Source organism: Halichoeres trimaculatus, unplaced genomic scaffold (assembly GCF_033239565.1).
Source record: "Halichoeres trimaculatus isolate MK-OKI-2021-1 unplaced genomic scaffold, fHalTri1.1 fHalTri1_scaffold_9, whole genome shotgun sequence".
Taxonomy (NCBI): domain Eukaryota; kingdom Metazoa; phylum Chordata; class Actinopteri; order Labriformes; family Labridae; genus Halichoeres; species Halichoeres trimaculatus.
Genome location: NW_027437188.1, coordinates 28,733,254 through 28,746,645, shown reverse-complemented (window position 1 = coordinate 28,746,645; position 13,392 = coordinate 28,733,254). Strand labels below are relative to the sequence as shown.

The 13,392-nt window shown below is 41.4% G+C and overlaps 1 protein-coding gene across 3 annotated transcripts in view; it reads left to right on the top strand.

The window, feature by feature from the left end:
- The window catches only part of robo1 (roundabout, axon guidance receptor, homolog 1 (Drosophila)), a 265,137-nt gene that overhangs the window by 70,449 nt on the left and 181,296 nt on the right, over positions 1-13,392 (top strand). Inside the window, exon 1 of one of the 3 annotated variants that reach the window (XM_074678933.1) lies at positions 6,238-6,909. The exons of 1 other annotated variant lie outside the window; for it this stretch is intronic. In XM_074678933.1, coding sequence (XP_074535034.1) covers positions 6,762-6,909 — 148 coding nt within the window. In that variant the 5' untranslated portion in view covers positions 6,238-6,761. Of the gene's footprint in view, positions 1-6,237; positions 6,910-13,392 lie in introns of those variants that run through there. One more of the 3 variants, XM_074678931.1, reaches the window with a different exon arrangement.

Sequence of the window (13,392 nt, the reverse complement as noted above, 5' to 3'; positions counted from 1 at the left end):
ACAAGTGCTCATTGGAAACAGAGTCTTTATCCTGGTAAACACTAGCTTTTCTAGATCGTCTATACAGCCTCTTTCTCACTTTCAAATCTTTCTGCTAAGCTAGCTAACTTAACTTGTGGTTTTTAGCTGCAGACTTGTTCATATTGGTGCCTGAAGATAGGAAAGCATCAAGCCAATCTGTGTCTTAAGAAGCTATCTCTCCATTTTTCTTACTTGCTAGGTAACAGCTGACTAATTAGCTAACTCGCTAAGATAATATAACTTCCTCCACTTATGGTCTTTTTAGCTTCATACTTTTCATGCTAGCACAAATGTAATTGTATATCATCGACCTTCTCATCACACCTTTTCAAAGAAAAGCTAAAAAAGATATTGCTAAAATGCAAAATTTTCTTTTTCAAGTTTACAGAATTAGCAAAGGGGTGTTTTAATACAGGAAATTTCATCACTAGGAAAGCTGCTAATGTAATTTTTTTATTAAGAATACAAACTACTGCTGTGCTAAGCTACATAGGTCTGTGCTTCACTAAGTTTCAAGCAGATGCTCTGAATTGGCTTAGTACATTAGAAGAGTCAGACAAATCAACCTTCAAGTTTCCAAAACAAAACTTCTGACTGTTTTGCTTCTCCTCCCATGAGGCAGTTTTTCTTCCCTTTTTCCCTGCATGTGTGGTTGCTCATGAGTGGCAGAAAGTGGGTGCCACTTTCCCCCCTGAATCTCTCGCTGCGCTCCAAGCTGTGTACTAATGTCCAGTCCCCTCCGCCTGCTCATGCCTGCTGGGTGTCTTTGTGCCACCCATCAATCCTGCTGTCACATCATGTTGGCAGAGCTGAGAGGGGCCAGAATGTGAGCGTCATAAATGCCAAACTAGCATGGAGGAGAACATGCAGGGACAAAATACAAAGAAGATCTTGTTTTCAAGGAAAAGCTGTGGCACTTACATGCTCTGTAATATAATAATAATAGGTTGCACTTGACTTTTAGTTGCTTTCTTTGAATCAAATGTCTTAGATCAGTCCTTAATTCAGGAGTTGTATCGCTAAGTGCCAAGTTAACAGAAAGAATGAGTCACATCTGAAAAGAAAGAACACTCTACCCCCACCTTGACCAAAGTTTATCACACACAAAAGATTTTCATATTTTACATCTGTTTCATGAAAAAGCTCAGAGAATGATTCTCTGCTTGTTGAACTAATGTGTCTTTGTACTTTCAGCTCTTGAGTCTTTTCAACACCATAACACAGCAATTTCAAGTCAGAACACACATAAAACTGTCCCTTCAATGAAACACAAGTGCAGAACTGCAAGACTAATACTAAGCATTTTAATACTTTCCTAAGCATAAGCGTTTTATCATGCTCAGTCCTGAGGGGAGTCATTTGATCTGAGCTGTGGAGGATTGCAAAGGTGAGCACTTGTTTCAGGCCTGCAGCTGTACTGAACAGTCAGCTGTAGCGTCAGAACAAATGGAGGGTTTACACTGCTTTCTTCTTTTCAGACTTGTATCTACAAACTTGTGCCAAGCATCTCAATGAATAGTGTCAAACAGTTTTTGTCTCACCTCAAGGACTGGCTCCTCTACAGTGGAGGTTAAGGTGGGATGGAGTTTAGTGATGCTGAGGAGGGAGGTCTTCTCAGGTTGTTGAAATCATTCTCAGAGGGTAATTGAGTATCGAACCTTGCAACAAAAGTTGTCACAGAGGTGGAGATGAAATGTTTGTATCAAAAACAGAACTATTAGCAAGTCGACGCTGCACCAGGTATTCAGCTGAACATAATAGCTCCTGATCCAAGCAGTTATCCCCTCAAGGCGTCTTTGTGAGATATGATATAGCTGAGGCTTGGTTTGGCACAGCTCGTATGCTTTACTCTCTGCTGGCAGCACACAAATGAAAAGATAACTCATGCCTAATCGGTACCACCAACAACAGATAGTGTGTAGAAGGGGACAAGATAAAGCAAAGGTTTGACCCTGTGGGGCTCCAAAGCTGCCAAGATGTGGCCAACCCTGTGATCTCTGAAGAGACGAGCCAGGTGGGAGAAACTGAGTTAAAAGAGTCCATGGGTGAATCAGAGATGAACAGTGTTATAGATTTATGAAGGCACTAGAGAGATTTTTATGTTTGACCATACAACATTTAGATCAGTTAAGAGGGCAGCAGCTTATTCTCAGTCAGTTAAATGGTTTTGCCAGTGGTCCGACACCTCAGATATAACCCCCGTGGCACTCCTCCAAGACCCTCTGTTTACTTTTTATGTGTGGTGTTAAGCTTATATTGTGGAAAGATCATGAAAGTCTGCTTGATGTGTGAATGGAAATGATGGATGGCTTAAAGTTGTCAAAGCTGTTGTTGGGGTTATTTTTTCCTCCACCAAAGAGGTTGTATTTTTGGGAGAGTTTGTCTGTTTGTCTGTGAACAACATAATTCAAAAAGTAACTAACAGACCTTGATGATGTTTTCAGGACAGGTTTAAAATAGAATAACGAAGAAGTGATTAAATTTTGGAGGTCATCCAGATCACCATCTGGATCCAGGATTTTTTTAAAGGATTCTTTATCATCGTGAGATAGGGCCGTTTTCACCATATGTGTATATAACTCCACGATAAATGGTTGGATTGCTTTGCAAAACAATACAAGACAAGGTCACCATAATTTCTGACAGATGTAGAAGTTCGATCCAGATCCTGGCAATATTCCGGATACTAAGATACAGAATATGAAATATGTACTGGGTCATCGTAATTTTCAACACTGTCGGGTAACAAATTATTGTAAAAACTTGCAACTAACACCAAATTGTAGCACACAGTCTGCTGAAAGGGAGTATAACATTAAAGTAGGACTAAAGTGTTGTGTGATAATCACAAAATGCTTCGCAGAGGTCTGCAGTCTCTGGATTCTTTTCTTGTTCATTTATATAACTACAAATTTTCATAAAAGTCTGTAACATCAAAAAGTTAATAAGCATATAACTTGTAAACATATTTAAGCCCCAAAACAAAACAGAGATAAATTCTCTTTGAGGTTATTTACTTATTTCTAATTTACTTACGGGAAACATTTAGAGCCAAACAACTACTTCTCAGTGTAACTGAGAAGGAGCTGAGACTGGCTTGGCAACTTTAAACATGCTCACAAGATTTTTCATCTCCCGTTTTAACTTTGCTTGAATTTGAGCAGATCTGCTGGAGCCTGCAGACAGAAGAATTGATACAAGTCTGATTTCTTTTTTATGACAAGTCAAACCTCAAGTTTTCTAGAGGAAACTTCTGACTTGTCTAGCTTTTTTGCCCATGAGGCAGCTTTTTCAGTCTTCTTCCCTGCATGTGTGGGTACCCAAGTGACAGAGTCTCATACTTTGTTACATTACCTGAAGGATTTCTTTATATGTGTGCTGTTTTATTTTTGTGGAAGTGCTCACACAGAACAGCTTAAATTGCACAACAATACATTGTATGTCAGACAGCAGCATGTTGGGTTAATAAGTCAAACTCTATGAAATTTCCATGCATATTAGAAATGCATTAATATACATCAGGTTATAAACAGCAGTAGATATACATACTTGCAACAACATTTACCAAGGAATAGCTGACTGTGAGGATCACAGTTTCAAAGCTGCATGAGATTAAAACCAGCATGTAAGGAGCCAACATAGAATGCAAAAGTTTCTCACAAATATCCTCATCAGGTCAGTTCTTGCCTCTTTTCTAGATGACGATACAAAAAGACCAGACATGGGTCTATAACATCTGTGCAGAGAGTTAACCTAATAATCTTTCCCTGACCCTGCAGAGACAGTTCTCTGTCTGTTTTTACTCAGCATGACTTCTAAATGTGTTATACCCTCCGGCTCTGAGTGAACATGAAGCTAATCTTTTTCTCAGGCTGCATATCAAGAAAGATACAGCCAGACAAGCACATGCATCAGACTACCTGTTGACACTTTGCAAATGTTGCCTTTGTTCTAACTTGCCATCATAGTTATTCTCCCTGCAAAGAATTAGCTTTGCATTGTCTGAGTTTCTGAGAAGTTGGCATTAGCAGTGACATTTTGCAGGTAGAGGGAATGTTAGATTAGCGTCCTGAGGGGCTGAAGTGGCCTGTCCTTTCTGCAGTGGTAATTATTTCTGGGGCCTAATCATTAGAGAGCTGTTTTAATCAGACTTCCATCAGTGGCTAATGTAACACAATTAATTACATCTCCGGGAGCACGGTCCTTAAGGGGCACTTCATCAGGATTACATGACTGACGAATAGGGACTCTTAGGTTGGGGCTCTGTCCACATCATCAACAAAATAAGAGCATCAGGTGAGCTGGAAACAGTAAAGAGAGAGACTCATGTTCTGTTTGCTATAATAGAATCATCAGCGTTCAGTAAGTCAGAACACAAACTGACCTCAGACACTGCGAGCTCCAATTTATTCTGGATACAGTGTGTTTGTTAGGAGGTGTTTACACGCGCTATTGGCATTTTACACAGCACTAATGAAGGGCAAATGAGAGAGTCAGGGAGGGGGTAGGGGGTTGGGTGGTTGCTGCTGACACCTCCGCTTTCCCACGTTAACCTGCACTCACCTGCCTCCTGACAGCCATGCAGGCGCAGGAAACGAGCGCTGTAACTCTAAACCCAGACTTGCTGAGCTTGTTTTCCACAGGAATAGGCTTCATGGTGTGTGTGTGTGTGTGTGTGTGTGTGTGTGTGTGTGTGTGTGTGTGTGTGTGTGTGTGTGTGTGTGTGTGTGTGTGTGTGTGTGTGTGTGTGTGTGTACGCCTGTTTGTGTGTGTGCGTGTGCATTCCATACCTTGTGCATTGTATACATCGTGAATGCAACAGTATGTCTCTGTAATACTCTTTGACAGCTTTTGATGAGGTAATTTGTTGAAGAATTTTGGAAATCTGTTCCCTGCAAAAGTTCTTGCAGGTGCAAAAATCTGTGAGCACATACCTGGCCACATTTTGATGTGGAGTGGAAATGTAAAAGATGACTTCAGTTTCATTCAGAAAAAAAATGTGATTTGCAATTTCTAATGGGTTTGTTGGTGCTTTAATCTCTTAAAGCCTGTTGTCCCACATTTGCAACATACCCTGTCAGGTCTTGATGCAGCTGAAATGACCATTGTATCTCATTATTACCTATTGATTCATATTTTACACACACCAAAGATTGTATCACATCCACTATGTCACAATATATCGGACAGGGGATGAACTCATGTCTTTATAAAATATTACTTGGTTAAAACTGTTGTGTGTGCTATACTTAAATTTACAATATCCATTAAATATAACATCTGTAAGAATGCAAAAACACATAAAATAATCTATTTCCATAATTGTTAATTAGTTCAGGCAGTAAGGGGTTAAACATCACTGCTACTTCAGCCTTTCATTACTGTCACTTTTAATCTTATTTTTTGGCATGTGCTATTGAAAAAGCTTCTAGTTAACATTTCATGATGGACACTAATTAGTCTTACTTTCTTGGGACGTAATATTTCTGAAACTCATTGACTCCTGCGTATGATGTGTCACACTGTAACAGTTCAATTGTTTTTTAAAAACTTGATATGGTTCCAACACATTTTCTAAACTCTGTGGTAGGTAGCAATTTGCAGCGATTAGAGATTAACTGTCACACAAATGAACTCCAGTCAAACTGGTCCGTGTGCCTGTCTGCACAGGTGCATGTGGGGCAGGTCGGTCGGTTGGTTGGTTGATTGTTCATGTGGGTGCGACAGTTATTTGTTTCAGATTTGGGTTACAGTAATCCGTTTGCACACATACAAACACACACACTCAGGTTTGAACCGTTAAACTCAGGCAGACACAATAAAAATACCCTCAGAAATGAGCATCGCAGGCATTCAAAAGCACAAGAGCCATCGCACTTGGAAATTGCTACTCACACCCTCCGTGCTTCTCTCATTCCGTCTCTCTCCTCCATATCTCCCCCTCCCTCCGTGGCGAGATGCTCTCTCCTCCTCCCCTCTCTGTCAGACGCTCTGTTGACAAAGTCAAGGCTGCTCTGAAGTGAACTATCTCTTTGATTTATTCCTTATTTTCATATCAACACGGGCTCATGTGATCTGAGACAAGTGTGTGGTGGATGAAGAGAGAGAAGGAGGGAGAGGGAGTAAGAGGAAGGAGGGGGAGGAGGACACACTTGCTTTTACACTCACACATTCAGTCACTGCCTGATGCGAGTGACAAGAGTTTGCCGCTGCTGGATCAGTGATGTGTCACCATTAGTGTCAGCGGTCCACACTGTGACCACAACAACTTCTGCTCTGAAGAGAAGGACACACTCTGCTTCTTCTTGTGCTATCTCAGGCTTTTGGGAGCTGTTACAACTCAGCTCACTTTGAGGATTTGACTTGGACTGCAAGAAATACCTCCTTAACTCCAAAAGGAAGAAAAAAGGATCAGATCAATATTTCAGAGTGAGGCTCCAGAAATCCAGGCTTCCATGTCAGTCTTCCCGTGCTGGAATTACAGTCACTCTCTGCAGCTTTTTCCCTCAAAGGGATAAGTCCAATCCCCCAGGAGGAGAAAAGGGGGCTGCCTGTGGTGAGTGTGTGACCCTGTGGGGGCGTCAGTGTTGTGGCCTGGGGCTAACTCTCTGAAGGAAGCCGAGCAGGAGGAGGAGGGGGACGTGTTGTTGTTTTGGATCCCTCCACTCAGCTGAGGGAGCTATGACAGAGCGTGGGACAGCACTCCCCATGGACCTCCACCAGCCTCTGCTGTAGCCCCAATGCGAGCTCCAGAGGCGGGCATGTCCGGCAGGCTGGTGCCCCTGCTGCTGCTTCTGCTGCTGTTGGAGGTCTTGAGTGTGGTCTGTGTACCTGGGGACAGCTCCGTGAAGCACAAGGGGAGCTGGAGGTGGAAAGGTGACAGGAGCCGTGAGTAACTCCTCCTCCTACCCTCTTCCTTTCCTCTCTTTCCTCTTCTTTTTTCATTCTTCAGCTCTTAAAAAAACAGCCGAGTGAGACATCTTGTTTATCCTCTACTTTCTTTTACTATTCTTTTACATTCCTTGCTGCCAGAGTGAGATCCGGGAAGCAGTAAACATTGTGTGCCACTTTGATTACTCTGGTTGCAGTTGGAGTCTCGGCTCATTTCTCTGCGGCACCTGGATATTAGAGTGAAAAATAAATCGTCTATATGAGGCCAGCGACCTTGGCCTGTGCTGCCAGCTTTAGGAGGTATCAATATGACTGCGAGAGTGCCTCCCCTGTTGTTGCATTTGCAGCGAGTTGCAATTCAGTTTATTATCCCTCTTTCTCTGAGCATCACTGTAATACTCCGGCATGAATATCTCATAGGGGCTCATTGGTAGTCATTAATTGATCAGTGTTGAGTTGTAAAAAGCTACTCAGAGTGGTGCTGCTGCCTATTTCCTCAGAGTAAAAGCCTGGTGCAGCTCAGAGAGACTTCATTATACATGCTGACACATGAGTGCATGGATGTTAGAGGAGAGAGGATGTTCTAATGAGCAGAGAGCTGCGGTTTGATTCAGGACATAGGGCTGCTGCACCCCAGGCTTTTGGCTAAAGGCAAATGGGATTGTCTGGCATGCCACCGCTGCTCGATGCTGAGTGATGAAGAGGGGAGTTTGTCCCCTTGTGGCTGTCCTCTCTGTGGAGGTTAAAGGGAGATCGCTATCTTGATACTGTTCCAAGATTAAATGACTGGAATGGGATGGAAGAGGCACTAAGTCAACGTAAAGCAGGTCACTTGACTTCCCAAGGAGACAGGAGCGGGTCCCATGGTGGCATGAAAAGTGATATCTTTTATAGGATGAGATGGCAATGACAGTGACACCTTCTGTTTAGTGTTATATTTAGCTTCACATCCCTCCGTTTTAAACCAGGGCAGTGATAAACTTGATGTTGCTGAAGGATAGGCTTGGTTTAACAATGGGAAAAATAATAAATAGTTTTAACAACACCAGCACATACTGCTTTAGCTTAAATTGATTGGATTGGATCATCTTATCAGTAGGGAACTGTGCTCCAACTGAGACATCAGGTTGAAAGCACACATATGCAAAAACCTGCCCCACTTCTGCAAGATGTTCCTCCAAAACTTTTGGTACATTTGGAAAAAGAAATAGTAAAGTAAAACTTTGATCTGCAACTGGTGATGAAATTCAAGACTGAGTTTTATTTTCTTCTTTTGTTGCAAACTTTCAATTTTTTACTTCTTGCAGCTTGTGCTCTGTCACAAATCAAGAGTTGGTCTGTTTTCTGACCCTTACCTTGACTCTTTTGCACCAGATACACAGATTTTAGAGCCAGAAAATATCCCCCCTGTCAGTCAGCTTTATTGGAAGCATGTGCATTATACCAGCAGTAAGTAATAAATCCATGGTGTTGTTGGGAGCTCAGAGTCTGTGCCATCCTGTGCAAGAGTTGAACCTGGATCAGAGAGACTCATGCAGAAAGTTATACACAGTTAACTTTTGGTTATAGTGTGTATCAGAGCAATAGAAGCTGTTTTTAACTGATACCTCTTCATGACCTTCATAAAAGAATGAGATTGTTGTAGTTTTTTAAACTAAAATCCAGTGCCTGTGACAGGTTTTCTTTTGAAATACGACTTTGACACTGGAGCACAATTAGCAAAAAAAGAAATATTGTTTTGGACGAAGAAACTACAACCAGGGCTTCTCAGGGTAAAAGAATGACATTACTTTGGGTGGGATTTAATGTGGTTGCTTCACTCTTATTGAGGAAACGAGTTGAAGCATGTGCATGATTACTTTATTCAGGCATTTCTTAGGACACCTGAGCACACATAAAGACACATGGAAGGGACAAGTAACATCAAATCGCTGCATCTAGTTTTGTTATTGCTACGTTACAGTAAACAGTTTTACAAAGGAACAAATTATTACATTATTTCAGCACTCCGCATCCTGTACATTAGGGGTTCTCAAACTTTTTTAGACCATGGACCCCTTTCAGTTTAGATATTTTTCCAGGGACCCCCTCGTTATCATAACAATGATTAGCTTTATATCAGTACTCTGTACTATGTAGTATTTTTCAGTGGTAGAATAAGGTTACATTTCCACTTTCCATGCAATTCATTTTGTAAACTTTAAGTAAATGGTACCTCAGAGGCAGTGGTGTCCACAGAGGGGGGGCTGTCACCCCTGTTGTGGCCCAGTTCTTGAAAAACACCCACTGTAGTAACCTCTCTGGAGCCAAAACGTGTGTGAAAGTGCCCTCCTGGTTGGCAAAACACACTCAACTGCTCTCTTGGCTGACAAAAACGTGCACCATATGTGCCTTTTTTGTTTTGTTTTTTCTTTTTGCCCCAGCACACCAGGGGTCTGTGCACACCACTGCATTAAGATGTATTTTGTTTTTTTGTTTTTCTATTGTTGCGCATTATGAAGTGATAAACATGTCAGGATCATATGAGAATTGATCCCCTGGCACAAAAATAAATTTGGCGTATCAGGAATATCAGAAAAAAATAGCTGATTTTAATGGTGCAAGAGATGTAGTCTTATTAGGAAATCACAGCTCATTCCATCCAAAGGGGTCGCCAGAATCAACACAGCATGTTAATTCTTCACAAGCACCTTTATAACTTAAATAAGGTTAATATTTTCTGTGTAACATTTGGGAATGAAAGGAGCTGGTTTTCCAGCCTCCTCTGCACTACTCCCTAATTGAATCAGGGCTTTTTCCAGATACAGCAAAAAGACGGTGGAGTAAAAGTCCTTGAAGAATCAGATTGTTGTCCCTGAAGAGTTTTTAGAAGTGTAAATATTTGTCTTGCATTTGCCAAATGGCCAGAAACACAACTCCTTGAGAGTGCAAATGTTATTTTGAAAAAGTGTTTGCCACTTAGCAAACCTGCCTTTTAGAAATGGAAGGGGATTGGTTACAACTCTTTTGCTTCTGCTTTCAGGCACAGCAGAATTTACATAGTGATTCTTGGTGTTTTCTTCTGTAAAATGCTGCTCTGGTTTACATTAAATTGGAGTGATAAAAACTGGGCTGTTTCAATGTCGTCATGTTATCTTCTTCACCTCCAGACTCTTGTTTTGATAGAAGAAGCAGTGTCATGACTCAGTTTTCTCATTTTGCTACCTTATCCTGCAAATAGAAAAAACTCCTTATCCGCAGTAACCTCTAAAAGATGAAATTACTCCCTTTAAAGAAATGTGTGTGGGTTTATCTGTCTCATCTCCTGGAAGCTGAATGTGTCACTGCAGTCTGAACACTCTAGTTCCATTTGGCAGCGCGCAAAGAATACAGTGATATGCATGAGGGCAGCCTGCTGATTTAAGTGATAATGTCACCAGCTATTATTTGCTACCTGAGACTAAATCTGGTGTGAGACTGTGTGAGGCAGAGTTCTTCTCTTTGACAGAGCACTTCTAGGCACACAATCTCCATCTCTTTGACATTTTACACACACACACACACACACACACACACACACACACACACACACACACACAGACACACACATAGCCCACTGGCCAGCATCTGAACTCAAAGCAGCACTAATACGAAAAGCAGGATCTGAGTGTGTGGAAGCCGTGTGCTTTCTGTGTGTGTTTGTGTGCACATGTGAGTGTGCGTGCACCATAAATAAAATATCACATCATCTATTTTTGGGTGACAAGTTGTCTCCTCGAGTCCGTGCAGCTTGGATATGTCCCTCTGTGAAATCCTCTCCTCATCGCCTGAAACTTTCCTCCCAGCTTCTCACATCTTCTCCTTCTCAGTACTTGCAACAATTTCAAGTTCAAAGGCTTCCCAGGAGCGAGTGAGTGGATTTCCTGCAAGCAGATGGACTGACCCTCTTTTAAGATGACACCATCATTCATAATTGATACAGTATATTTACAGGATTCATGCATGAGTATGAGCTCTGGGTCCAGCGTGCACTTCCAGGTCCACAGAGCAGACCTCCAGCTTCGTGCTGAGGTTTTTTGGTTCTCCTCCTTGACAGACCGTCTTCCTCATGATGGATGAGGAAGATTATAGAATTTACGGCTGATTAACTCAGCTCTGGATGCTAATAGAAGCCTTGGAAATCTCACAGGCTGACTCTCAGAATTCAATCAAAGCACAAGGCACTTATTTATTTCACATATTGCACGGACCATTTTCCATGCACGCAATTCAAAATTCTTCTTCTTTGCATAAAAATATTAAAAAAAAGGTGCTGACAGATATTTAGATGTATTCCTGCATTAACCTCTAATACATGTATGGTTTGTGGATTGAAAATAAGTGATGACAGATTGTGTAGCAGAGGGTAATTGAAAGTATGTTCTGCATCAAAGTTTGTGGTTTCATTTGCTTGCATCATTAGGACCACCCAGAGTTTCCAATTGTACACGTATTCTTTGACATCACTCGTAGCTGAAGCTAGCGTGATTTATTTTGATAATCTCTGCGTCCAATAGATGGCAACAGTGACGTACAGCTTGGTGGAGTTGAAGTGAAGGTATGAGTGCTTATGAAATGTGCGGGCAGAATACTGTGGTTTAAGGTCAGAGGCCAGACGGAGTCCAGAAGAAGTCCAGACAGTCGAAACCACGTAATATGAGAAACACATAAAGCAGCAGACTGTAGCAGGCATGTAAAAAATGATTGGACATGTAGTTGTTGAAAGAATGTTAAAATCCCGGGTGGATCTTAGAAGCATGAAGTTTAAATCTCCCTTTTTTCTACGTTATTCAATGTTTGTCTTCTTGAAATGTTATATGTATATTCTTTTACCAACCCGTACCCTTAAATATTTCAGCAGCTGTGTTTCAGACATAAAGCCAGAAACAATGCGGGAGGTAGTTTATGTGTCTTTCCGAGGTGGAGCTACAATTCATCTCCCCTCTGGATTAAATATAGAACACCCATTATATGCACAAAAATATGTAATATATCAGACATGAGCAAGACATTTTATTCTAACCACAGGCAGCGTCTAATAATGCATTATCTGAACCTGTTTGTGGTTTAATCCTGCAGCAAGTTGCAGCATTAATCTTTTAAGTGTATTGTGCTAAGAGACCAATGTTGTTGCGTTTTTATAAAGTACAAAAGAAACTCATGTACACTAAATTATGAAAAGAAGTGAAACTTTTAGCAGAGAGGATTGAAAAAACAGGTGGACACTGATCAGACATGCTTCATAAATACAAGGCTCAGACAGGAGTGGGCCTGAATGAAAGCACAGGGATCTGTGATTCTGAGGATGTGTGAGGTCAAAGGTCGTTAAGTGCTGAGCAGGGTCTGTTAGGGTCAAAAATCAAATGGTGCCACTGCTTGATGTTTAATTCCTCCCTTTTCACGCCACTTATGCGGATGTTTGCACACACATGAATCCTCTGGTTTCCACATTTGGATATGAAACAAAAACAAAAAGACATGAGTTGAGCAGACAAAGCACGCTTTAACTTTTAGTTTGTATTCTGTTTCAGTCCTGGTGCTGCTTGCTCACAGTTCCCTTAGTCGACATTAAAGCATTATGTGCTTTCTGTCTGCTTTCATGCTGACAGACTGAATTACATTTGCAATCACATTTGCATAGCAGCACGAGACCACCTTCATAAACAATTCAAAAATATGGACGAGTGAGATTGTATTGTGATGGTGCCATCTTGTTCATTTATTTATTCATTTGTTTGTCCAGATTGGCTGCTCTACAAACAGTGTGGCACAGCAGACCAAATGGAAAGTCCGACTTTTGCATGAATAATGACTCACAAATTGAGTGCAGAGAAAAAGAAAAACACTAAATGGTGTGGCCATTTGTTAAAACTAATGTAAAGATTGCTCAAAACTTTTATCTATCAACATTATCAGACACATGGTGCATTGAGTTTTGAACTAAAAAATGACTTTCTGTGAATACCAGCAACAGAACTATAATGGTGCATTTTGGAATAAAGCAAATTCAACTTTTTTAATGCACATTGTTGTGCTCCTATGCATGCAATGTAGAAATCACACCACATAGTGGCAGTGACTGTGGATACAGTTTCACATGCACCATTAAAGGGGGGGATGGTTGAGTTCGAACCTGGGAAAAAAAAGGTCAATTAAGTGAGTAAAAAACCTGGGACTTTTTTGCTGATTAATTTGACTTTTGGGTTGTCTTTGGAAAACTTTCTGCAGCTCTCAAATCAGGTTTGGTTGTCTCGGTATGGCGCGTTTTGTGGCGTTTCCACTGACTTATCCCGGGAGAGATCCCCAAATAACCGAGACAAGCCGTCCCACTTTTTGGGACCCTTTTGTATGGGTGCCAGACTGAACCAATCCGCTCTCGGAAGGTGGAGCTACAGCACTGCAGACACAAACACTGTTGATTGGTCAAAAGAATCATCACTTACCGTAACAGCGGCTGCATTT